A 27,185-nucleotide genomic window follows, 5' to 3' on the forward strand; every position below is an offset into this window, starting at 1 on the left:
AAAAAGATTAATATTGGTCAACATTTATGACAGGTGTTCCTTATGAATGGCCTGTGACATCTCTTCTAACACGAAGCCTTTGCTTTGTGTCATTAAACGTTGAGGACAGGAAGATGTAATGATGGATGATGGAATCAGGGTGGTGTAACTTGTGAGAAAATAATAGGCCTTGTGAGGAATGGAGCTTACTGCAGTTGGAAAGACAAATGATGCGGTTACCTTGCTGGAATCAAAGCAGAGCTAGTGTCAGAAAAGAATTCTCAAGGCGTTATATATTTTTCAGGTTCTCTTTGCATCAGCCAGCTTTGCGTGATGTATTCTAGGTCAGGTAGTTGAAGTGAGGAGGAAAGCAATCACTGAGTTGGGGTCATTTCACAAAGTGTCCAGCCAAGAAGGTGTGGGTCAGGAACTCATTCTTAAAAGTCAGCAGACAGGAGACTCCATTGATCCTTCTGCAACCACTTTTAATGGGGCCAGCAGAAATCTTAAATATCATATATATCTAGTAGCAGCCACAACAGGTAGCTTAGGAGTATATGCATGGTAGGCATTTGGTGGATGGTGAATGCGTGTTGATCATAAGTCCAATTAGATCAAAGAATAGTGATGTGGTGGGTAAATTTAGCTTCAGACATGTTCATCTTAACCAAAAGTGAAAGGCTGAACAATTTAGGTGCCAAATATAGCAGAGCAATTAATAACATCTCTCAACTAGAGCATAAGAATCAATCAAATAATAATAGCAGGCATTTATCTAGTATGTATTGTGTGCCAGGCATTACACCAAGGGTTTCAAATAGACTAACTCATTTAATCTCTACAATGACACCACAAGGTACCTACTCTCATTATTTTCAATTCAAAGGAACAGAAAATGAGCATTTGGAATGGTTTGCTGGCCGAAGGTTACACCACTGGTAATCGGTAGGGCTAATATTAAACGAAGGCAGCCTGGGTCCAAACTCACTTCTTATTTATTCTACTCTTTTAACGTAAAGCAGACTCTCGGCCTAAAATAACTTTGGGGCTAATTTTTCTGTCATGCTGACCATGACCTGAAGAATACAGTGTCTGATTGCTCTTTCCTGTTTTACTTACAAAAACTGAAATTGAAAATAAAATAAGCAAAACTGGACTTGGCACTTCATGTGAGCCAGCAGTGTGCCTGACACACTGTCTCTGGAGGCAGTGCTGCTGGAGGACTGAGCAAGGCCTCTCTCTACGTTCCAAATCTGTCTTCAAAAATTCTCTCCAGTCATGATGGGGAGATTTTGCCTGGCTAGCCCCCAGATACCTCCCTATCACAACTATACTCAAAATGCATCTTATCTTCCTTTGCAGAGCTTGACCAAGAAGGTGGTCAGAGGGCACACGCATAGGGCCTCTGGAAGGGCCTTGCAGGAAGCAGCATGGTAGGGCCTGCACAGCACAGGTGTCATGGTGGATGAGGACAGTAAAAATAATGAGATGGGGCTAATCCTTTAAAAAGTTGGGTGAGAACTGGGTCTGGTCTCTCACAGACTGGTTATCTGTCTGTGGCATGCACCTGTTTTCCATGAATACAGAATGCATTCTTCACCCAGAAGCCTGTGGGTGAGCACACCTCCCAGGACAAAGCAGGGGAGCCCAGGGCCACTCTTCCCTCTAAAAACAATAGCAAGAGCAGAGCTGGTTAACAGGGTCACTGGTCAACAGAAAAGTCTGAACAACATTATTCAGATACCCACAAGACTGATAAACCTATAAAAGTTACTTCCAGACTCTTTCATGTCCTGTTCTTGCCATAAAATGTCAGACTCATAGAGCTGTCTTCCAAATGAGGCCAACCAGAAATTTTAGGCTCTGGGGCTTCATCTACTGATGAGTACTTATGATGACTTTTTTCTTTCTTGTTCTTTCAGTCCCTGGGATATGTTGGGTACCACAAATTCCACACATAATGTAACAGAGATTTACAGCAAACAGTCTAGCCTGCAGGCAGCACTTCTCACAAACTCTCCCAGCATGCAGAAAAACCCTGTGGTGACTGGCAGAAGGGCCGGGACTGGGGCCTCCATCCTGCTGGACTACAGCCAGGGCTCTGGTGCCTCCATGCGCTGCTCAACCTCCATCAAGACGGGGATAGTGACCACAGAGAAACAGGGTGCACGTAAACACCAAAGGCAGTTCTCTGCTTACTGTCAGAAAAACAATACAGACCCCGGGGTCTTGGAATCAGTGTTTGCCCTATAGCCACATCCCCTAGAGATGTGCTATTTTTCTATTTTCCATGCTGATACAAAGCATGGCTAGAGGAGATCCAGGCTCATTTGTTTCCAAGTTTATTAAGAGCTGTCAGCCCTGTAGATCATCAGCAAAGCATGAGGAGGAAGACATGAAAGACGTGTATGGGTGACTAATCCTCAGGCATCACATGGTGTTAGTAGATGCTCCTGGGTGCTCAAGAGGTGACTTTCTCTGAGGAAGATCCCCTGCAGGAGGGCATGGCAACCCACTCCAGTATTCTTGCCCGGAGAACCCCATGGACAGGGGAGCCTGGCAGGCTACAGTCCACAGAGTCTCAAAGAATCGGACACGACTGAAGTGAGAGCACACACACATGGCAAGGAGATACGCTTAGATGACTCAGGCCCAGGAGAAGAGAGGCCAGCCACGGAGGGCATGTCAGCCTTGGCTAACGTTCTCAGGGATTCTACTAGGAAGACCAGCTGAAAGTTTATGGAGAAGAAACGTGTCCCGATATCCTGTCCCTGACAATGACCCGCAGTGCAGCTGTACGGACATCATGGCCACATAATGTCTGTCTCCTATGCCACTCTGCTTTGCTCTGTTTGTGTTGGATTGGGATACACAGGACATGTGGGCTAATGTGATAAGTACAAAACCACACAGCAGTTTTAAAACACTCATGAACTCCAGCAAGACACACCTGTTCAGAACCCAACTGTGCTCACGTGTTACTTATCTGAGCGGTTTATCAGCCTCATGTGGGGAGAGACCCAGATGCTGTTTCGTGTTGCAAAGAATTGGATCTGGTGTGAAGAAGTGAATGAAAGCTGCATTCAACTTGGGAACACAGACTGTTAGTGGTAGTTTAAAGCTTTTTTTTTTTTTTTTTTTGCTAACACCTTGCTAGAGGTGGAAGACAGAGAAAAACATGATGTCGGCCACCAGCATCACCGGATGCTAGTGTGGAAAATGATGAACTGTTGGCCTTATCACTTCCTCAGAATTCAGTCTGGGCTATAGATTCCCAGTGTTTGAAGGATGGACGGGTACTCTGTTAAGGCTTCTTCAGTCCTGGTCTTGGCTGTGCTTTTGTTTTTCAGCAGTTCATGCAGTACATGGAGCTTGAAGAATCCACTTTTGCCCTTTTTCCCCTCCCTGGCCTTTGCTGTGAGCCCTCTGTGCCCACCAGGGCTGGGCCTTTGGGTTAGCTTCAGCGCACCCTCAGTGCTCTGAACCGAGGCCTCTGCAGCTCTTCAGTCACCCTGCTCCCTCCCTGGCCCTCTCCTGAACTGTTTCCTTCCTCCCTCTTCTCTGAAAGCATCCTTCAGTTCCCCATAACTGCTGACGGGGCCTCCGTGCACCATCTGGGTACTACTCATCTCTGCACACCAGAGCTCTTCAGGCTCTCTCATCAGGAGCTCCTTTCAGGATTCACAAACACATATTTTCAGGTTATGCTCAACTGCTTTCTGGCCTTGTGGGTTTCCAACTAACTTCACTAACAACCTTTGAAATATCAAAACCCTAACTATGAAAAAAGTTGTACTAATCAACTTTCTTCAAAACATGCTAAAAAGGCAACTTTGCTATAAGGAGAGATATAATGGAAAGTTTGTTACTGAAAACTCATTTGAGTTAATTTTCAAGAAATATTTTAAATTTTCTAATGGCTAGTAGAAAAGGCAGAGATGGCTAATTATTTTTCTGATATAAAAAAATTAGGTTAGGAAGCCTAACCTCATCCGCAGGAATGGTAAGATGAGGCAATATTTCAATAATACAATAATTTTGGGAAAGTTAACGTTAAGAGTGAGTTTTTCTCATATATATCAATATATTTCCATTTATAACTTTATATATAACTTGGTGAAGCACCTTTACACTGATTATGGTGTTCTGAGTACATGTCGATCTTTTCAGCTGGAATGAAACGTCTTTGAAGATGAGGAGTTTCCATTTTTTAAATCTTATCATACACATAGTACCTCCCCTCCCGCCCCTGTTTGCTGAATTTAACAGAGTCTTTTGAAAGAAAAGTTTTGAAGGTATAGCCAGTTTCTCACTTGTTGGTTTTCATTTCAATTAGAAATGGTAGCAAACTGAGCAGTGGTCTTGCTGCTTTCAAACTTGCAGAAGACAAGGCCAACAGATTCAGATTAATCTAAGAATATGGCTAAATTATTGAAAACAAAGTTGCAGCAAGCTCCACTTAAGCAGAAAAGAGCTCATGGATGGATTTTTGACCAGAATTACAACATGGAAAGTTGTCTCCTAACACTGAGAGAAAAATCGATAATACTCTTTAGAGAATCTTTGGGAAATCAATTTCTTTTTCTTTTAAACACAGATCCTTTTATTTATCTAAGTATTTGCTCTAAATGAGTTTTTTCATTCGCTTGGAATTTAATTAAGTTAAACAGTGGTAATTTTAGAGTAGATTATTTTTCTGAGAATGCTTCTGCAACAAATTTTTAGTGGCTAAAATGATAACACTCCAACCCCCATGCCCCTTCCTCCAGCAAACTGCAAAGTATGATTTCTGAAGCAAGAAGGGGATTCATTAAGTGTTTATACTATAGTTCTATTTTAACACAGAGACCTCAAGTTCTCCTTCATAGGATTAAAATGGGAATGTGGGTCAAATAATACATATTTGGTGAAATGTAAGGTTCCTGGGAAGGGGCTCTTAATTCTGAAAATGTCTCATCCACCTTCTGGTTTCTGCCTAAAACTCCATAAGGAAAGATTGGTTTATTCAGTGTTGGGTTTCTTCATGGACTCAAATATGAATGTTCTTGGGAGATGTTTCATATTCACACAGCTCAGGATGATGCTAAATAAGTTTTCACTTATATGTTCTTAGATGGTAGGGTCATGTGACTACAAAACATGTCACCTTATTTGATTCTCATAAAAACTGAGATGGATATTTTCCATCTGACATGAAACAACAGAGGTTTACCCCCAAATCACACAACAAACCAGTGGTAGAACCAAGTCTAAGAGTTGTTCTACTATTGTTGTTGAATATGTTCTTATGGATCACTCAGGAAATACTTCCTGAGAGCAAGCTGGATGGGACAGAAAAGGAGGAGTGAAGGGCTGGTGCGTGGAGGTGGGCCGGTGGAGACGGTGGGGCTGGTGGAGACGGTGGGGCCGGTGGGGCCGATGGGGGTGGTGTGGGCGGTGGGGATGGTGCATGGGAGGAGAGGGCACAGAAAGCGGGGCAGATCCTGAAGACTGCAGCTTCTCAGCCCCCAGCCTTGGGGCTCACCTTCTGGCATGAGGTTCTGAGAAACGAAGTTAAGTCTTAAGACAAACTTGGACTGTCAGAGGTGGGACTCAGAAGAAAATCTACATGAGAACTATAATCAAAGAACCTGGCAAAGCATCAACAGTTTTGCTTTAGAATTGGGAGGTCCTGGATTAAATCTGGGAAAGAAAGTAAATAATAATGAGCCGATGGCAAAGAATGATAAAATGGGATAATGACAATGATAGTCATAAATAACAACAGATATCCTCAGAAAGTAATAACTGTGTGGCAGGTATATATGCTATGGCATTTTACTCTCACAACAATCCAGTGAAGTAGAGATTAACCTTATTTTTCTTATAATAAAAGTTAACTAGCTTAACCCAAGGTCATACAACTAATAAACAAAAGCTAGATTTCAACCCAAGTTGGCCTGACCCTATGCGGGTCAGTTTTGATATTTTAACTCCTCTATCAGCCTCACAGTGAGAGGAGGGATGACAGGAAAAAAACCAACAACAATCTCCTTAAAGCTGGTTAAAAATATCAAGTAGGGCACTCAAGCGTAAGAGATCACACATCCGTTCGTGAGAGACAGACTCTACAAGCACCAAGCACAGGGAGCTGTGGGGCGTGTGGGTTTTCAAAGATGTGAATTACAAGAAGAGATGGAGAGGAAAGTGAGCAGAATGGGAGGAAGGTAGGGATAAGAGAGAAACCACAGGCAGATACAAGGAATGTTAAAATCAAGGAGAGCTTAGATTAGAGGGGGATAAGGAGAGGCAGATTTCTGAGAAGAAAAAGGAAAGAAGCTGGCAATCTTGGTCAGCATCGTAAGTCACTTTTAAACATCGAATGACACCAAGCGCGAAGTGGAATCTTGGCATGTTTGAGACAATAGAAGAAGACCCTGAAAACAGTCAGAGTTGGTGGGAAAAGACTACCTAACCAAGAGATAAGACTGCTTAGGGACCATTTTGAATGGCTGACCATTCCTATGAGCATGAAATTGCAGTGGAGAACAGTCATGGGAAAGAAGTCACACTTAGTAAGAAGATGAAATACCCCAGACTACAATCGTGCTATTGTGTTTTTGTGGAAGAGAGATTTGTGTATCAGCATGTGGGAATGGAAAGGATTCAAGTGATGCGGCAACACACTGGTTCAAGCATTTGTCAAGGGCGTCTTCTGGGGGCTGCCCCTACAAGAAGGTGAGAGCAGCTTTGTTAGAAGTCAGCAGCCAATGCTTATTCTGGGTGAAACTCTGGAATGTTGAGAAGCAGTGATCTTCTCTTGCCTCAGCCATGTCCCTGCCGTCCCCCACCCCCCGCCACCGGCTCAAGTAGCATATACCTGCATTATACTTAGAAAGATCAACAGCTCCTAAGTGTCTATCTAAGTTATTGCCAGCAGCCCTGGTTCAGAAGTTCAGAAGCAGCAGGATTAACAGGTGAGGGATTGCAGTAAAGGCAGTTTCTGGATCTTGAATGAGAATTTTTCACATCTGCCGCTTTGGACATTTTTCAAACTCATCCCTCTGTGTATTCCAGGAGTGCTCACTTGAGCTGGGCTCGTCTCTCTGGCCTGCACACTGAGCTGTGTAATTGAGGGAACTCAAGCAGAGGCAGTTTATGGTTGTATGAATAAGCAAAATACTCAATATGTGACCTGATTGTTTTCCAAAATTGCACAGTCCCTGGTTTTACTTGTCATTCTGGAACAGGAGTGGGAGGATGAGGCTGTGACAGTGAATGCATTCAATGGGTGTAATTAACCCATTTCATAAAAGCAGATTTTCTAAATTATGCTGTGAAGCTAGGGAGGTTTTAACGCTTTACTTTCCAAGGGAGAAAAAAAGATCATTTTTAAAGGAGTTTATTTTCCCTGATACCATGAAACAAATCCATCTAAATGGTAGAAAGCCCACTGCATTCCTGATAAAGTGCATTGTTGGGAAATTGTTGGCTGATTTCTATGCAGTGATAGTTAGAAAAAAAAAAAAAGATTCCTTCCCTAATGCTGTGATTCTGCTTATTCATCCATAAAATGTGTCTTACTCATCTCTCCTCAGTGTGTTCTGCAAAAGCAAAAATATTATTTGTCAGCTTCCTGTAATCTAAGGAGCAGCAGGGGTCTGGAGAGTGGCTTGCCTCCCCATAGAAGCAACATCACTGACCCCGCACAAGGTGATGAAAGCCACAGGGGCATGAGAACTAGTAAGGATGGACGTCGTGAAACAAACGATCTGCATCCAGTGATGCATCCCCCAGTGTTCACCATCAACAGAAACCGTATGTGGGGGACAGCGGTGCCTCCACTATTCCCTGCTCTGACCTCAGGAATCTCCCAGGGTGCCTCTCAATTCCAAGGAGAGGTTGGCTTCCACAGCTTGCATCAAAGCTTTGAGTTTCCATTTGGTATAACTGGTAATATTCACTCTCTTTAAAAAGGCTAGTGCACGTCAATCCCAAACTCCCTAACTATCCCTCCCCCAACTCTTCTCCCCATAACCCTAAATTTGTTCCCTAAGTCCGTGCTCAATGTTATGCAAAAACCTAAATGGGAAAAGAATTTGAAAAAGAATAGAAAAAAAAAAAAGAATTGATACGTGCGTACGTATAACTGAATCATTTTGCTGTACACGTGAAACTAACACAACACTGTTAATCAGCGATATTCTGAAACAAAATTAAACTTTTTTTTTTAAGTGTTGCTGGGATGACAATGCTTCCTATGCAGAGAAAACTGTGATTTCCAAGGCAGACTGCTGAGACTTAACCATAGCCAGGCAGATGACACTGGCTTGGGCGCTACCAAGCTGCTGGAGAGCAAGGGTATGTGCCAAACTCAAATGGTTGTGGACATCCTGGACAAAGCAAAGTGAGGTTTTATTTTGGGGGTGATCGTAGCTTCCACTTTCAGCTCAAATGTGTGACATCGAGGTTTCTTTCTGATCTGTAGGTTGTACCCATGCTAAATCTGCAAATGACATTTTTTGGCTCAATTGAACTGCGTGGTTACAAACAATACATGAAGGGAAGTTCTAGAAAAAAATACTTAAAGATTTCATTTTTGAAACACTTGGCCCCATTCTACAAAGGATTTGGGGCCAAAGAGAAGATGCTGACACTCTAGGCCACTGAAGAAGAAATTAGTGGTACTAACCTCATTCTGTCCCACGGGAAGCATTTCCTGTTTTGTCAAAGAGATCTGGAATATTTCAAGCATGCTAACATGTACAGAATATAATATGGTAAATCCCATGAATCCACAGTCCAATGTTATTGACTCATACCACCTGCCATATTTGCTTTAGATCTTTTTACTTTTTAATGAAACTACAGATATAAACGAAGCCCCTTCAAGTCTTCTTTTCTGTAGAACTTCTTCCCATGTTTCAGGTCCCCCGGGTAATGCTGAAAACTTGCTGCTTCTCTACTTATGTAACTTCTTTTTTTCTCTCCTTTGATGGAAATAATTTCCTAGCAGGTTGTAGTTGCTGTGCAGAGAAAACCAACTAAATGGATTTAGCTAAGCCCCTTACTTCCCAAAGTGCAGACTTTCCTTATTGTTAAAACGAGATAATCTTTTCTTGCCTGTTTCATAGAGTTATACAGCAGTGAAATTAAATACTGTATGGAGATACTTTTGGAAACTATATCATCAAACACAAATTATAAGATATTTAGGAAACAAGCCTCCCTTTCTGAATATTTCTCAAAGGCCAGTCAGATTTATTAAATCCTTACTGTTTACCTACCACAAAGAAACAGTATTTAATCCATGCACCGAGCCAACTAATAACAAGTTTGGTAACCATATAGCAAGGATTTCAAACATTCTGTCCCATCATTGCTATACACAATGCATGTCACTCACAAGTCTTAATAGTTGGTTTCAATAACATGACCTGGAATGAAAAAAAGGAGTCAGTGGCTATAAGAACATAAAATCCTTTTCTCCCTGAGTGTATTTATAATTAGTAAAAAAGAAAAAAAAAAAACTCAGGCAGTTAGAAATGGCTAATAATGTCTCACCAATGCTGTTCACGGGGAGAAAAAGAAGTAATTAGGATATGTGACCCACACGCTAGTTTTCACATTCTTAACCTGAGACCCCAGCTGCCTCACATGCATGTCTACGGACTCTGTGGCCGCACAAGGTGACCGTGGAATTTTAGCAATGTTGGCAACAGCTGTCTTGTCTGGGACCATGACCCTGCTGGGGACAAGTGGCAATAAAAATGATTAAATGACCATGTCTTCATTTTATAGGTCTTTATTTTTAAATCCGAGGAAGTCATCTTATTTTTATTAAGAATAAAATTACTGTTCCCAATGACATAGATAAGTGGTTAGGTTCATTTCCTCTGAAGATACTATCATTACAGTACATGGCCTTTAGTTGTTTAATAGGCCAAAGAAAGAGACCAAGGTTCTTTGCTGAAAGGAAAACTGAAAAATGGAAAACCCTGGTTAGTTCAAGGTTTGTAGATGAATGTTAAGATCATGAACTGGATTCCTGTTGAGATATGATGGATCTCAAAATGCCCATAGTCACACACAGAGTGTTTTAATAAGAAGTGAAATGTTTTAATTGGACACTTTTGTCATCCACTTCATTCAGCGGTCCAAAGTATGTTTGGGGTACTGATTTCTTACAGAGGGGGACCTTGCTATTGGCTGAGACATTAACTTTGCACCTTGAGTCCTCAGTGTATAGGAAATAAGGTTGGATGTGAAGACAGAAAAGGTGGGGAGACTGATAAATAACAGGGCACAGATGCAGAAAGGCACTGGTTTCATGGTTTCCAGAGCACGTACTTTCACAGTGACAGTGCTCATCGCTCCGAACCTGGAGCCTATCAGGAAGGAAGCCTTAGGTCTAGGTGTGGGGAAGAGGGAAGAATGACTTATCTGCGAAGACAGTCTCCATCTTGGAGACATGGTGTCTCCTGGATTTAGGCTGGGCAGAAATGAAGTGGGCTACTCTCAAAGCTTTGTCCATTTCCTTGTTTTCTCAGCAGACAAATCTATTACTTGTCCATGCAAAGACTGGAAATGATGCGTTACAATGAAGATGCCTTTTGTGTTATCATTGGGGTAACTGCATCACATCAAATAAAAATCTAATCCCCTAAGATAAAAACACATACAAAGACCTAGAAGAGGGAGATGTGACTTGTTGATTATCTTCCTTATCAACTGATTGCCCACCCCTCAGCGCCTCCCTCATAAGGCTAAGCCACTCAAGTCCAAAGCACCCTCTGACGCCATTCTTCTGCCAGCTCCTTCCTGCTTATTGAAGCTGGCAGCCTCTTTGGCACCTCAGGCCCTCTGCACATCCTGGTCTTCCCAGTTGGAAGGTTCTTGATCTGGGCCTCAGATGGCTGGCTCCTTCTCAAGTAAGGTCACTTAGATGCTCAGAGATGCCACCTGGACCACCTTAACTAGAGCAATGCCTCTTCCTTCCAAACCACTGGCACATTACCCTGTTTATTTCCCACAGCACTGCATATTAAGCTGACATTGCTTTGTCTACCTATGGAATTGTCTCTTAATCATCCCCCACCCCACCCATGTGCTAGATGTAAGTTACACAGAGGCCTTGGGTTTGTTTGTTGCTACATGTTTGTTTTTAAAACAGTGTGTCCTCAAGGTTTGTAATAGTGATTAGCACATTGGTAGATGATCAACAAATATTGTTGGATAAATGAATTCAATTTCACACCCTAAATTTACTCCTTTAACCATGTTTAAAAGATTGGATCTGATAGAGTGCCTGAAGAACCTTGGACAGAGGTTTTTTTATTGTTTAGTTCTTTTTTATTATTATTTTTAATATTAATTAATTTATTTTAATTGGAGGCTAATTACTTTACAATATTGTATTGGTTTTGCCATACGTCGACATGAATCCACCACCGGAACATTGTACAGGAGGTGGTGACTTCAGTCATGAAATTAAAAGATACTTGCTCCTTGGAAGAAAAGCTATGACAAACCTAGACAGCATATTAAACAGAGACATTACTTTGTCAACAAAGGTCCATATAGTTAAAGCTATGGTTTTTCCAGTAGTCATATATGGATGTGAGAGTTGGACCATAAAGAAGGCTGAGTGCCGAAGAATAGATGTTTTCAAACTGTGGTGTTATCGACAATACTCTTGAGAGTTCCTTGGACTGCAAGGATATCAAACCAGTTAATCCTACAGGAAATCAATCCTGGATATTCATTAGAAGCACTGATGCTGAATCTGAAGCTCCAATCCTGTGGCCACATGATGCCAAGAGCTGACTCATTGGAAAAGACCCTGATGCTGGAAAAGACTGAAGGCAGGAGCAGAAGGGGACGGCAGAGGAAGAGGTGGTTGGCTGGCAGCATCGACTAAATGGACATGAGTTTGAGTAAACTCCGGGAGATAGTGAAGGACGGGGAGGCCTGGAGTGCTGCAGTCCATGGTAGCAAAGAGTTGGACACGACTGAGCGACTGAACAACACCAAGAGCTGTGTGACCATTAACCTTCAGGACTGAGCTAGGATCCATACCCTAAAGGTGAAAGAAGTTCTACACTGAAGTTAAAATGAAAATAAAAACAACATGGTTGTATATGTTTTAAATCATATCGTTGCTTTAGAAAAAAAAGCATAAATTCCACTGGAGTCAGCTCCCACAAAACTCATGCTGGAGTTTTATAAGTATGTTACGGTAGGTCAGCATTTTAGAGATCCATGAGCTAGGGGCTTTCACTTCAAGAGGGCATCAAGTTGACATTGAAAATGACTGGTGATGAACTGGTGCATGCGTGCTCAGTGACTTCAGCCATACCCAACTCTTTGCGACCCTATGGACTGTGGTGTGCCAGGCTCCTCTGTCCATGGGATTCTCCAGGCAAGAAAACTGGAGTGGGTTGCCATGCCCTCCTCCAGGGGCTCTTCCTGACCCAGGGATTGAACCTGAGTCTCTCATGTCTCTGGCATTGGCAGGCAGGTTCTTTACCACTAGTGCCACCTGGGAAGCAGGTATTTGTATGAACTGGTATTTGTATTTAAAATATAGGATAAGCGTAACGTGTAACAAAATCCTGAAAATAAAGTTTGAAAATTGTGCAGCTTTATAATTAAGCCTCATACACTGAACAGTTCAGACATTGGCTCAACATTCTTTTCCTAGAGCTCTTCCAGCAGAAACGGTAGAGGGAGCTGCTGCCCCATGTTACAAATTAGGTGAATTTCTCTTTTCAAATAAATCGCTGTGCTGAAATGTGACACATGTGAGCCCACTGCTCAATTCTCTTACCACAACAATGAAACAATGCACAAAGACAATACCAGAAAAAAAAGAAAAGAAAAGAAATCAAGAGCTCTGCTTGCAACCGAGAGGAATAATAACACATTTTCAAATTATTGCAGTTTTTAATAAACATGTTTACAGTGATGATGAATGAGAAGTGAGGCAAATGTCAGAAGGGTGGGCTCAGATGTACGGCTTTTAATGGCTCATTAGTTAAATGCTCTGCTCCGCCTCACTGCCAGCTCCTCTGCTCTTACTTCTAAAGGAACAAAAACCCAGAGTACTTGGAAATAAACCAAGGCATTTTACGTCCTGAGACTCTCCAAGCCTCATCCTAACACAAGACCACTATTTTCCATTCTTTATGCTGCTCAGACGACTGGAAGGCTTGAAAGACAAAGAAATTTTTTTTTTTTTTTTTTGGAGAGAGTAAGTGAAGATGGCGGGGACTTAGAGAACATGACATCTAATAAAATTCAGCAGCTCGCCACAGATGAGCAAGTCCATGAGGACATCAGTCCCACGAAATAAACCAGGGGAGAAGAAGACATCCTGTCGATGTGCTGATAGCATCGCCTGATGGGAGTAACTTGTGTGTGTCTTCAGGAGCAGGTTTATACACCCAGACAAGCTATTACATACTCATTTACAAAACATGCACTCTTGTGCTTGAGCAATTCACTGACAGACATTTCAGTTTGGGTCAACTGGATTTTGAACAGAAAAGTTCAAAATAATGTGAGTGTATTTAGGGTATACTTAGATAGATATTTACATTTCCAGAAAGTTCTTTCACATACATGGCAGGTGGCTCTTGCAGCAACTGTGGGAGGCAGATGAAGCAGGTGCTATCATTTCAAGTTTAGGGAAAAGGAAGCAGAGACCTGGAAACGTCCGATGAAATGTCCCGGAACATCTACTCAATCCCAAGGCACCGCAGTGCTGGGCTTTCACGTGGGAATCAAGTCCTGTTCTGGGTTTGCTTAAGTAAGGCTGACCCTAGTCCAGCTACAATGCAGAAGCTTCACACCTGGGATCCAGCAGAATAAAGGTAGGTTTAGGGATCCATTCCTGGGTTTCAACACCTACTTATACTTGGGGAAGATCTCCTGGAGAAGGAAATGGCAGCCCACCCCAGTATTCTTGCCTGGGAGATCCCATGGACAGACATGCCTGGTGGGTTACAGGATGGGGTCGCAAAAGAGTCGGACATGACTTAGTGACTAAACCACCACTTACACTTGAGCCGTCCCAGTCAATTTACTTGATGCCTCTAAGCCTCCTTTACCCCACTGTAAAACGAGCATCGTTTATGCTCTCACAAGAGCTGTGAGGATACGGCGCTGGCAGTGGAGCACCGCACACAGAGTTAGTGCTCTGTCTGTCCCGACTCATTTTGCTCTGTCTTTAGAACTGTTTCCCCGGGTTTCTGCTCTTTCCTTCCCCAGGCAGATGCTTAAGAGTCTCGTGCTTCCTCGCTGAAAACCTGCTTTCAATCATAATCTTAGTGGAGAAGGAAATGGCAGCCCACTCCAGTGTTCTTGGCTGGAGAATCCCATGGACGGAGGGGCCTGGTGGGCGACAGTCTACGGGGTTGCAAAGAGTTGGACACAACTAAGCAACTAACACACACACACACACACACACCAACCCAAGACATCACGGCATACTGGTTTCCCTCCAATGAAGAATATTCATTCAAGCTAAGACGAGAGAAGTCACTTGAGGGAATTTGGGAGCTTTCCTTTGTATAGGAAAGATCAGCTCTGCTTACTAACAGGAAACTGGACCAATATTTTATAAAAGGTATATTCATCATGAAACGTTGTTGCCAACTCTAAAATTGAGTCAGTTGCTCCTCAATTACCAGCATTCCAATTGAGAATAATTTTATTATATGCAGATTACATGCATACAAACTTCAACTAAAGCTTCCTCAAAGAGAAAAAAAATAGCCATTAAGTATGGAAAGCTAACATGGAGTAATACACATGACTTTGACGAAACAATAATCTTTTTTTGATGAAAGAAAATCTAATAACATTAGTTCAAAAAATCTACTTTTAGTAAATATTCCTTTATTAGAATTTTTTTCCTCTAGGAAATGTACTTTCTTACGGTGAAAAAGATTGTCCTTCCCCACACAAAAGTGGTGGGAAATTATTTTTTGTAAAAAGATAAGCTTCTTAAGAAAGTGAAAAAACAAAAATTTGGCCTCAGAACAAAGAATCAAAAATAGAATGGTTGGTTAAAACGTTTTAATTATATGAGATGCTTCAGGCCATTCAAGATTTCTTTCTTTAATTTTCTAAAATCTTCTTTGACACTCCCCTGAATAGCAACACTATCTCTGATTCAGGGAAGAGTTAGGGAACATCTCTTAAAGCCTTGGAGGGAAAAACGTTTTCTTGAAGAAACTAAGCAAAGTATGCTGTTATCCAAGGGTCCATGCCCTCTGAAAATTCCTATTCCTTGGTTCTTTTCAGACATTCACACTGATCAGAATAAATCAATAAAAGAATTTCCCCTAACTTTTCTGAAGGCTAATTGCTCAAACACATGTGTTAAAATTGTATACTACATTATTCACTCATTTGAGGGACACTGCATATTATTTGATTATTGTTTGATAAGAGAGAGAGTTACTAGTTTTTCTATTTCACACTGTCGTAAAACACTGTAACATGCACTTTAGGAATCTCATGGCAGCCAGCAGGGTCAGTCAGATGCCATTTCCCAGGCTCAGTCAGAAGGGTCTTGGCTCTATGAACCTTCCCTTCTTTCTCTTGTTACCTTCCTTCCTGCTGTGAAGTAGGGCTCAAACCACATACAGTATAATGTGGAAAAAGACAAATAAATGAAAAACATTTTGATCTAAAAATGCCCACAGGTAATGTGAACGTGAAAGTCGCTCAGTTGTGTCCCACTCTTTGCGACTCCATGGAATACAGTCCATGGAATTCTCCAGGCCGGAATACTGGAGTGGGTAGCCTTTCCCTTCTCCAGGGGATCTTCCCAACCCAGAGATCAAACCCAGATCTCCCGCATTGCAGGCAGATTCTTTACCAGCTGAGACACAAGGGCTTCCCTGATAGCTCAGGTGGTAAAGAATCCACCTGCAATGCGGGAGACCCCAGTTCAATTCCTGGGTTGGGAAGATCCCCTGGAGAAGGGATGGGCTACCCACTCCAGTATTCTTGGGCTTCCCTTGTGGCTCAGCTGGTAAGGAATCTGCCTGCAATGCGGGACACCTGGGTTCGATCCCTGGATTGGGAACATCCCCTGAAGAAGTTATATGTAAGTGGTAATAAAATACAAATGATTGTATGGGACACACTGACAGAGATAAAAAATACTCTGCTAGCCTTTTAAACAGTAAGTCCTTTGAGAGCTGCAGAGGATCTCACTCTCTCAACAATCCAACCACTTTCCCACTGGAGTCACCTATCAGGAAACCTGTGCCTGTGACTCTCCACTCAGAGCGCCCACAGACTCCTCCTGGCTTCCTAGGACTAGTGGAACTCACAGCAGGTCTGCCAGGACACTTCCCAGGCTGGACCCGACCTGTCAGTGTTGGGGCCACAGCTGCCTGACTCCCTGGGGCTCAGCACCTGTGCTTCTGTTGAGACTACTTCCCTCTGTCAGCAGCACCCAGCTTGCTCTCCCCTTCCCTTCTATTTGCTTTACTGGACGAATCTCCCCAATTTTAATATTAATAGAAACAGCTTTGTAGAGGCATCTGCTGTGTGTGTGTTCGGGTACTCAGTTGTGTCCGACTCTTTGTGGCCCAATGGACTGTAGCCTGCCAGGCTCCTCTGTCTATGGAGTTTTCCAGACATGGATACTGGAGTGGTTGCCACCTCATACTCCAGGGGAACTTCCCAATCCAAGGACTGAACCTGCATCTTTTGCATCTCCCGCACTGGCAGGCGGATTCTTTACCACTGACACCATCTGGGGAGCATAACTGATATACACAGACTTGCACATATTTCATGTGTACAATGTGTTGAATTTGGACAGATGCAAACACCTGTGATCCAATCCCTGCAACCAAGGTAAATGATATATTCAGCACCTCGCAGGGTTTCCTTGTGTCCCTTGTGTGTATGCATGCATGTGTATGTGGTAAAAACATTTCATGTGAAATCTGCCTTCTTAACAAGTTTTGAAATGCACATTTCTGTGAGGGTACAGTGAGAAGGCAGCCATCTGCAAGCCAGGAGGAGGGCCCTCACCAAAAGCCTGACATTACTAGAATCTTATTCTTTGACTTCCCAGCTTCCAGAATTATGAGAAAATAAAGAGGGCCTAGAGGAGCCATCCCACGTTGAAGGTCAGGAACGGTGACAGTAAGGAGATACCCCTCGTCCAAGGTAAGGAGCAGTGGCTGTGCTTTGCTGGCGCAGCCGTGAAGAGATACCCTACTCCCAAGGTAAGAGGAACCCAAGTAAGATAGTACGTGTTGCAAGAGGGCATCAGAGGGCAGACACACTGAAACCATAATCACAGAAAACTAGTCAATCTAATCACACTAGGACCACAGCCTTGTCTAACTCAGTGAAACCAAGCCATGCCTATGGGGCAACCCAAGATGGGTGAGTCATGGTGGAGAGGCCTGACAGAATGTGGTCCACTGGAGAAGGGAATGGCAAGCCACTTCAGTATTCTTGCCTTGAGAACCCCATGAACAGTATGAAAAGGCAAAACGATAGGATACCAAAAGAGGAACTCCTCAGGTCATTAGGTGCCCAATATGCTACTGGAGATCAGTGGAGAAATAACTCCAGAAAGAATGAAGGGATGGAGCCAAAGTAAAAACAATACCCAGCTGTGGATGTGACTGGTGACAGAAGCAAGATCTGATGCTGTAAAGAGCAATATTGCCTAGGAACCTGGAATGTCAGGTCCATGAATCAAGCCAAATTGGAAGTGGTCAAACAAGAGATGGCAAGGGTGAATGTCGACATTCTAGGAATCAGCGAAATAAAATGGACTGGAATGGGTGGATTTAACTCAGATGACCATTACATCTACTACTGCGGGCAGGAATCCCTCAGAAGAAATGGAGTAGCCATCATGGTCAACAAAAGAGTCCGAAATGCAGTACTTGGATGCAATCTCTAAAACGACAGAATGATCTCTGTTCGTCTCCAAGGCAAACCATTCAATATCACAGTTATCCAAGTCTATGCCCCAACCAGTAACACAGAAGAAACTGAAGTTGAATGGTTTTATGAAGACCTACAAGATCATTTAGAACTAACACCCAAAAAAGATGTCCTTTTCATTCTAGGGGACTGGAATGCAAAAGTAGGAAGTCAAGAAACACCTGGAGTAACAGGCTAATTTGGCCTTGGAAAGCGGAATGAAGCAGGGCAAAGACTAACAGAGTTTTGCCAAGAAAATGCACTGGTCATAGCAAACACCCTCTTCCAACAACACAAGAGAAGACTCTACACATGGACATCACCAGATGGTCAAAACCGAAATCAGATTGATTATATTCTTTGCAGCCAAAGATGGAGACGCTCTATACAGTCAGCAAAAACAAGACCAGGAGCTGACTGTGGCTCAGATCATGAACTCCTTATTGCCAAATTCAGACTTAAATTGAAGAAAGTAGGGAAAACCACTAGACCATTCAGGTATGACCTAAATCAAATCCCTTTATACAGTGGAAGTAAGAAATAGATTTAAGGATCTAGATCTGATAGATAGAGTGCCTGATGAACTATGGAATGAGGTTCATGACATTGTACAGGAGATGGGATCAAGACCATCCCCATGGAAAAGAAATGCAAACAAGCAAAATGGCTGTCTGGGGAGGACTTACAAATAGCTGTGAAATGAAGAGAGGCGAAAGGCAAAGGAAAAAAGAAAAGATATAAGCATCTGAATGCAGAGTTCCAAAGAATAGCAAGAAGAGATAAGAAAGCCTTCTTCAGCAATCAATGCAAAGAAATAGAGGAAAACAACAGAATGGGAAAGACTAGAGATCTCTTCAAGAAAATGAGAGATACCAAGAGAACATTTCATGCAAAGATCGGCTCGATAAAGGACAGAAATGGTCTGGACCTAGCAGAAGCAGAAGATATTAAGGAGAGGCAGCAAGAATACACAGAAGAACTGTACAAAAAAGATCTTCACGACCCAGATACTCATGATGATGTGATCACTAATCTAGAGCCAGACATCTTGGAATGTGAAGTCAAGTGGGCCTTAGAAAGCATCACTATGAACAAAGCTAGTGGAGGTGATGGAATTCCAGTTGAGCTGTTTCAAATCCTGAAAGATGATGCTGTGAAAGTGCTGCACTCAATATGCCAGCACATTTGGAAAACTCAGCAGTGGCCACAGGACTGGAAAAGTTCAGTTTTCATTCCAATTCCAAAGAAAGGCAATGCAAAAGAATGCTCAAACTACTGCACAATTGCACTCATCTCACACACTAGTAAAGTAATGCTCAGAATTCTCCAAGCCAGACTTCAGCAATACATGAACCATGAACTCCCTGATGTTCAAGCTGGTTTCAGAAAAGGCAGAGGAACCAGAGATCAAATTGCCAACATCCGCTGGATCATGCAAAAAGCAAGAGAGTTCCAGAAAAACATCTACTTCTGCTTTATTGACTATGCCAAAGCCTTTGACTGTGTGGATCAAAAGAAACTGTGGACAATTCTGAAAGAGATGGGAATACCAGACCACCTGACCTTCCTCTTGAGAAATCTGTATGCAGGTCAGGAAGCAACAGTTAGAACTGGACATGGAACAGCAGACTGGTTCCAAATAGGAAAAGGAATACGTCAAGGCTGTATATTGTCACCCTGCTTATTTAACTTCTGTGCAGAGTACATCATGAGAAACGCTGGACTGGAAGAAGCACAAGCTGGAATCAAGATTGCCAGGAGAAATATCAATAACCTCAGATATGCAGATGACACCATCCTTATGGCAGAAAGTGAGGAGGAACTCAAAAGCCTCTTGATGAAAGTGAAAGAGGAGAGTGAAAAAGTTGGCTAAAAGCTCAACATTCAGAAAACGAAGATCATGGCATCTGGTCCCATCACTTCATGGGAAATAGATGGGGAAACAGTGGAAACAGTGTCAGACTTTATTTTTTTGGGGCTCCAGAATCACTGCAGATGGTGACTGCAGCCATGAAATTAAAAGACACTTACTCCTTGGAAGAAAAGTTATGACCAACCTAGATAGTATATTCAAAAACAGAGACATTACTTTGCCGACTAAGGTCTGTCTAGTCAAGGCTATGGTTTTTCCTGTGGTCATGTTGGATGTGAGAGTTGGACTGTGAAGAAGGCTGAATGCCGAAGAATTGATGCGTTTGAACTGTGGTGTTGGAGAAGACTCTTGAGAGTCCCCTGGACTGCAAGGAGATCCAACCAGTCCATTCTGAAGGAGATCAGCCCTGGCATTTCTTTGGAAGGAATGATGCTAAACCTGAAACTCCAGTACTTTGGCCACCTCATGCGAAGAGTTGACTCATTGGAAAAGACTCTGATGCTGGGAGGGATTGTGGGCCGGAGGAGAAGGGAACGACCGAGGATGAGATGGCTGCATGGCATCATGGACTCGATGGACGTGAGTCTGAGTGAACTCTGGGAGATGGTGATGGACAGGGAGGTCTGGCGTGCTGCGATTCACGGGTCGCAAAGAGTCGGACACGACTGAGCGACTGAACTGAACTGAACTGAACTGAAACACACATTACTATATCAGTAGCTATAGGCACCATGCTGTATAATGGATCTCTGGAAAGTAATCATCTCACAAAACTGAAACTTTATACTCAGTGAATAACAACTCCCCAGTACCCCAACCCCTCAGCCCTAGTAGCCACTACTGTATTCTCTGCTTCTACAAGTCTGACCATTTCAGAAATCTCGTAAAGTGGAATAAGGTAGTTCTTGTTTTGGTTACTGGTTTATTTTACCCAGCATAACATCTTCCAAGTTTACCCATGTTGTCGTGATGAGCAGGAGTTCCTCCATGTTTTTAAGGCTCAACATTTATGCCTTAGTTGTCACTTCCAGAAAGAAACCACCTTGGCATTATCTTTTCTAAGTTTTTTTCCTCTAGTCCAATTTTCTGTGAGTTAAACCTAAATACGTGAAGGGCAAGGACCATATCATATCCATTTTTGCAAATCCAGCTCTTAACAGGGTGTTAGGCACAGAGTAGGCCTTAAATAATTGTTTAATAGTTTGTGGTACTATTAAACAATGTGCATTAGGGACAGTTTAATTTTTTATAAGCTCATTTTCTGAAAATATTAGTTAATATGATCATGAAAGGACTGATTTGGGAAAACTCTTATCATTTCTAACCAGTTGGGAAATAAAAGTTCTATTGCTAAAGTACATTATATTTAGAAAAATTAAACATGAAGATGGCATAGAAAAATATGGGGAGCCAGGTATTTCACCTCTATTTTCAATGCTACTCTTAATTAATTCCTGCAAGAATGACCAGGTGCTTCATGGGAATTTTTACAGTATGGTGGCATGCATGACATCAATTCAACCAACCATGTAAATAACTTTAAAAATTCAAAAGCTGATAAAAAATGCACCCTAAGATAGAGTTTTGATAATACTTGTATTAGAGAAAAGATATTTTAATCAACTAGAGGTGTTATCTTAGAATTAAATTCATGTTGTGAATTGTATGGCAGAAACCAACACAACATTATAAACCAATTATCCTCCAATTAAAACCAAACAAGACAAAAGACAAAGAGTCTCCATGAACCACAATTCTTAAACAAAAATGAGCTGATGGTATATCTAATACTTTTAAAACAAAAGCTAATTGTGAATATAAACCTTTTGGGGGGCATAGATTCTTCTCCCTTATTTTGCAGTTTAAATAACAAATTGATATTTTCATATATTACAAAAGATAGTTAACCACTTTTCTTTTAAATCCCATGTACTCAGGATTTAATGAACACTGTGTATCAGACCCATAGCTGAGTTTATATTCTAAATCTAACACTTAAAATAAAATAACTATCTGTCTCTCCCAAACACTCTGACAATAAACTAAAACCTGTGGAATTGAATATTATAAACTTTCATATGGCTGCATATTCCTTAATCTTCTAAATTCTTCAGTAAAGTCATTTGATCTATAGCTGAGAACTCATTCCAGGATTTGGTATAATCCTCTTCTCTCCTAGACATTTGGCAAGCTTGTCATAAAGACCTTCATCATTCAAATTCCTCCTTTGAGACAACAATTATCTTGTCTTGAAAGCAGTGTCATACATTTAGAAAACTATGTGATGGTCTAATCTTGCCTGTTAGCTTGTACCAGCTTTTCTTGTTTATAGCAGGAGACAATTACTGAAAATCCTACAATGTGTCCTCTTTTGCTAGAAAATTTGGAATAACAAAGCTGATTCCTTTAAAGACTGGATTCCAGGATGCCCAATTTATGTCTCACCTCTTCCTCCACCACACTTGTTTCATAACTATATCAACTGACACGAGTACATTGCTAAGAGAACAATTTACTTGAATGGCTAAATGGATGAAACAAAACCAGGATAGGGTGGCAATCTTGTCCATTTTTGGCGCATGACCACACCCTAAGTGACTCCTAGGAGGTCTAGTCTAGAGCCCTCTAGTGGTGGTACAGGAGCTTCTGGTCTTTAAAAAGAGACTCAATTCACCATCTTCATTTTCTCGTCTACAAAGTACATTCATTTGTTGACTCATTCATTGAATAATTAATAGTCAAATGCTACATGCCAGAAACTGTGTTACACAATTATGCCTCAATATGCCAGCAAATTTGGAAAACTCAGCAGTGGCTGCAGGACTGGAAAAGGTCAGTTTTCATTCCAATCCCAAAGGAAGGCAATGCCAAAGAATGCTCAAACTACTGCACAAGTGCACTCATCTCACACGCTAGTAAAGTAATGCTCAAAATTCTCCAAGCCAGGCTTCAGCAATACATGAACTGTGAACTTCCAAATGTTCAGAGGAAGAGGAACCAGAGATCAAATTGCCAACATCTGCTGGATCATGGAAAAAGGTAGAGAGTTCCAGAAAAACATCTACTTCTGCTTTATTGACTATGCCAAAGCCTTTGACTGTGTGGATCAAAAGAAACTGTGGACAATTCTGAAAGAGATGGGAATACCAGACCACTTGACCTGCCTCTTGAGAAACCTGTATGCAGGTCAGGAAGCAACAGTTAGAACTGGACATGGAACAACAGACTGGTTCCAAATAGGAAAAGGAGTACGTCAAGGCTGTATATTGTCACCCTGCTTATTTAACTTCTGTGCAGAGTACATCATGAGAAATGCTGGACTGGAAGAAACACAAGCTGGAATCAAGATTGCCAGGAGAAATATCAGTAACCTCAGATATGCAGATGATACCACCCTTATGGCAGAAAGTGAAGAGGAACTAAAAAGCCTCTTGATGAAAGTGAAAGAGGAGAGTGAAAAAGTTGGCTTAAAGCTCAACATTCAGAAAATGAAGATCATGGAATCTGGTCCCATCACTTCATAGGAAATGGATGGGGAAACAGTGGAAATAGTGTCAGACTTTAATTTTTTGGGCTCCAAAATCACTGCAGACGGTGATTGCAGCCATGAAATTAAAAGACACTTACTCCTTGGAAAGAAAGGTATGACCAACCTAGATAGCATGTTGAAAAGCAGAGACATTACTTTGCCAACAAAGGTCCATCTAGTCAAGGCTATGGTTTTTCCTGTGGTCATGTTGGATGTGAGAGTTGGACTGTCAAGAAAGCTGAGTGACAAAGAATTGATGCTTTTGAACTGTGGTGTTGGAGAAGATTCTTGAGAGCCCCTTGGACTGCAAGGAGATCCAACCAGTCCATTCTAAAGGAGATCAGTCCTGGGTGTTCATTGGAAGGACTGATGGTAAAGCTGTAACTCCAATACTTTGGCCACCTCATGAGAAGAGTTGACTCATTGGAAAAGACTCTGATGCTGGGAAGGACTGGGCGCAGGAGGAGAAGGGGATGACAGAGGATGAGATGGCTGGATGGCATCACCAACTCGATGGATATGAGTTTGGGTAAACTCCAGGAGTTGGTGATGGACAGGGAGGCCTGGCGTGCTGCAATTCATGGGGTCTCAAAGAGTCAGACGCGACTGAACTGAACTGAAAGGTTCAAAATAAATTCAGAGGCAGTGGCTAGAAAGATAAGAAAAATAAGAGTTGAGTTATAAAACAATGTGCTCTCTATGCAGGAGGTTTAAGCTCATAGGATCATGGAAGATGACCTGCATGTGCTGAAAACAGCTGAAAGGGCTACATAAGGAGCCCGACAGGTGGGGGAGCTCACCTGGACCTCAGGGAGAGCATTCACAACCCATGGAATTTTGAGATTGTAAAGAAAGATGACACTATAAGTTGCAAAAGTAGGAAGGGCACAGAGAAGGATAGACAAAGAGAGGCAAAGGGCAACTCTGAAGGGGTTAGAATGGAATGTAGAAAATGCGGAATCCATCTAGAAGGAAAGGGATATTATTAAAGAGTTTTCCACCACAGACCTACACAATCAGAGTTATGATTTAAAATATGACTCCAGTTGTAGAAAGTAGAGGCCAAGAGACCAGCTGGGAGAAGGCTACAGAAACAGATACAAGTTGACAAGGGCCTAAAAAAGGCAGTGGCATGAAGAATGAGAGCTACTGGAACATAGCATTCACATGATTTAGGAACTATTCGGATGTGGACATAGAGAGAGACAGAAAATATCTAGGATCATTTTAGAGTTTAGCTTTGGAGAGACGACGTTTGTAGCATGCAGGAGACTTCCAAGTACAGATACTGAGCAGGTGGTAGGGTGTAGGAGTCTGGAACTCAGGAGGATGTCTGGGTGGAAAGAGAAGACGGGGATTCTTTAAACCATACAACACAGAAATAAGGGAAGAGGGAACAGCTTTAAGAAAGGAGACCAAAAGGGTGGATCCAAAGATAGAAAAATATCAGCATCAATGAACCAAGCAAATAGAAAGTTTCAAGGATGACAAGTCAACAGTGTCAATTACTATGTGTGCATTGTGTTGTGTGTTTAGTTGCTCAGTTATGTCTGACTCTTTGCAACTCTTGGGACTGTCGCCTGCCAGGTTCCTCTGTCCATGAGAATTTTCAGGCAAGAATACTGGAATGGATTTCCGTTTCCTCCTCCAGGGGATCTTCCTAACTCAGGGATCGAACCTGCATTCCTTGTGTCTCCTGCATTGTAGGTGGATTCTTAATCTGCTGAGGCATCAGGGAAGCCCATACAGCAGTGAAATAAAGTGAAGCCTTAACAGTGCCCAAGGAATCTTGTGACTCAGACACCCTGGTGGCCACAGAGGATGCAGGGCAATGCAGTCGTCTGGACACAAACCAGAGTCTATGGAGTTGGAGAGTGAACAGGAGCACAAGGGATGGAGTATTTCTTGCAGAAGCTTGGGATGAAGGACAAGATCGGACAACTGGCTATGAGACCTTTGGCTATGTTTAGCAAGAACATTCTATGAAATTTTACTGGCAACGCAGTTGTATCAAGTTCCACAGACACCTAACTGGCCACCAGGCTGGATGTTAAGACACCAAGGAGATGGGGCTCAGGTGGGTCCAGCACGGGATTCGCTGATGTGTGTCTTGGCTTGGGCCACCCGTGCAGGCGGTGTACTTACTCATGTCCAGGAATGAGGTGGGTGGGAGCCAGGGCAGCCAGCGTCCAGCCTCCCTGACCTCTTGATTATGATGCGAAAGGCATAGGGAACACAACCATGTTAAACAGTGGAGAGATGGAAATTATTATCTACAGGGGATTTAAGTGACCCGTAGATGAACACACAGACATACAGAGAGGCTTTGATGAAACATGCTACTGTCCACTCACAGGTGGTCCTGGAGGCCCTGGTTTTCCTGGAGGCCCTGGTTTTCCTCGTCTTCCCTGGAAACCAAAGAGAAACAGATAATAAATACTGTGATTCCATTTTAAGATGAGACAGTATGAAATGGAAGTTTAAAGACAGTACCAATTAACTCAAAGTTAAAAAACAATCCCAAGTCCACATGAACTTTAAAGGTCAGTGAAGTCTAAAAGCTATGGGACAATTCTTAACAATCAAGATGAGAACAATAGTGCCGGGAATGAATAAATCGTGACTCTTATTAGCAGCCCTTTAAAGGCTGTCTACCTTGACTCTCTAGCAAAGTGATATAAAATATCTGAAAGGTTGGATAAGATTAGCATTTTATCTGATAATTCAATGGGTTCAGGTGCAAAAATCAATGCATTTATCACCTTAAATTGGTATTTTCAGAGAGTGATCTGAATTTCAATTTTAAAGGAATTTCCTAAGGGTGAGATTAAGTATTCAAAATATATTTTTTCTGGGCCCCAGCCTGAAATTACTAGTTTAGAATCTCTGGGAAAGGGATCCATGAATCTGCATTAAAAAAAAAAAAAAAAAAAGAACCACTTCAGGTAATTCTCATGTTCACAAAAGTTTGAAAAGTACTTCACAAAGCTATATTATAATTATACACATTGTGTAAATCATATTACCTAGCTCTTTTCTTCCCTTTGGATGGTTAAGCTGTTTTATAAGTGAACTAAAATGTTCACTCCTTGCTTATTAATCTTCATTGCTGTAAGTGAATATTAACTCACCAAGTTTACAACTAGCTAAATTACACTAGCAAGAGTCAGCATGACAGTTCTAAGTATCTGTATATTTGATATCATTTGAAGAGCATTTATTTATTATACATTTATTTTCTTATTTTTTTTCCTTTCTAATAGAAGGAAGCAAACTTAGGTATGGAAAGCACACATTTTGAATGAGAAGCATTTCTAAGTCTGGTTTCTAAATATGATCATTCTCTTTCACTATTATTAATAACTTCATTTTACTACCATATTGGTAGTATGTTAATATATATTAAGGCTTGCCATTTCAAAGGTAAAAGTATTAGTGATCTTTCAACTCTTTTTGAGGAGAATTGTGAGCACAAGCTCTCACAAAATTGTGAGAAAGGCCCAATTTCACTGATTAATTTTCTCACTCTGAAAGCGTCAGGCAAAGTTTCCTGATTTCTTTGTTCTTCAATGAGGCTTGGAGTGGGGTAAGAAATCCAAGATAAGCTGAAGCATCAGAGCAAACTTTGGAAGGTAGGTTAGCACATAAGATACTGGGATTGCATGGGGAGTGCAAGTTAAGTTCCTACTATCAAAGACTCTAATGATAGCAGCTGTTTTCAGGAAAAAGAAATCCTGGTTAACATCTACAGAGCAGATTTTAAAATAATTTTATTAAAACCAGAAATATAGTTAGTAGTATTTTCATGTATCTTCTGTTTTAAAGTTCTGAACCCTGGAGTTCTTTTTAGGG

At 41.9% G+C, this 27,185-nt stretch overlaps 1 protein-coding gene across 1 annotated transcript in view; it reads right to left on the reverse strand.

Annotated features, from left to right (window-relative positions):
• Nucleotides 1–27,185, reverse strand: part of COL19A1 (collagen type XIX alpha 1 chain) — a 439,982-nt gene that overhangs the window by 127,288 nt on the left and 285,509 nt on the right. The window contains exon 16 of the mRNA XM_052652029.1: nucleotides 25,688–25,741. Coding sequence (XP_052507989.1) covers nucleotides 25,688–25,741 — 54 coding nt within the window. The remainder of the gene's footprint in view (nucleotides 1–25,687; nucleotides 25,742–27,185) is intronic.

The sequence above is a fragment of the Budorcas taxicolor genome, chromosome 14, assembly GCF_023091745.1.
Source record: "Budorcas taxicolor isolate Tak-1 chromosome 14, Takin1.1, whole genome shotgun sequence".
In the NCBI taxonomy this organism is placed as follows: domain Eukaryota; kingdom Metazoa; phylum Chordata; class Mammalia; order Artiodactyla; family Bovidae; genus Budorcas; species Budorcas taxicolor.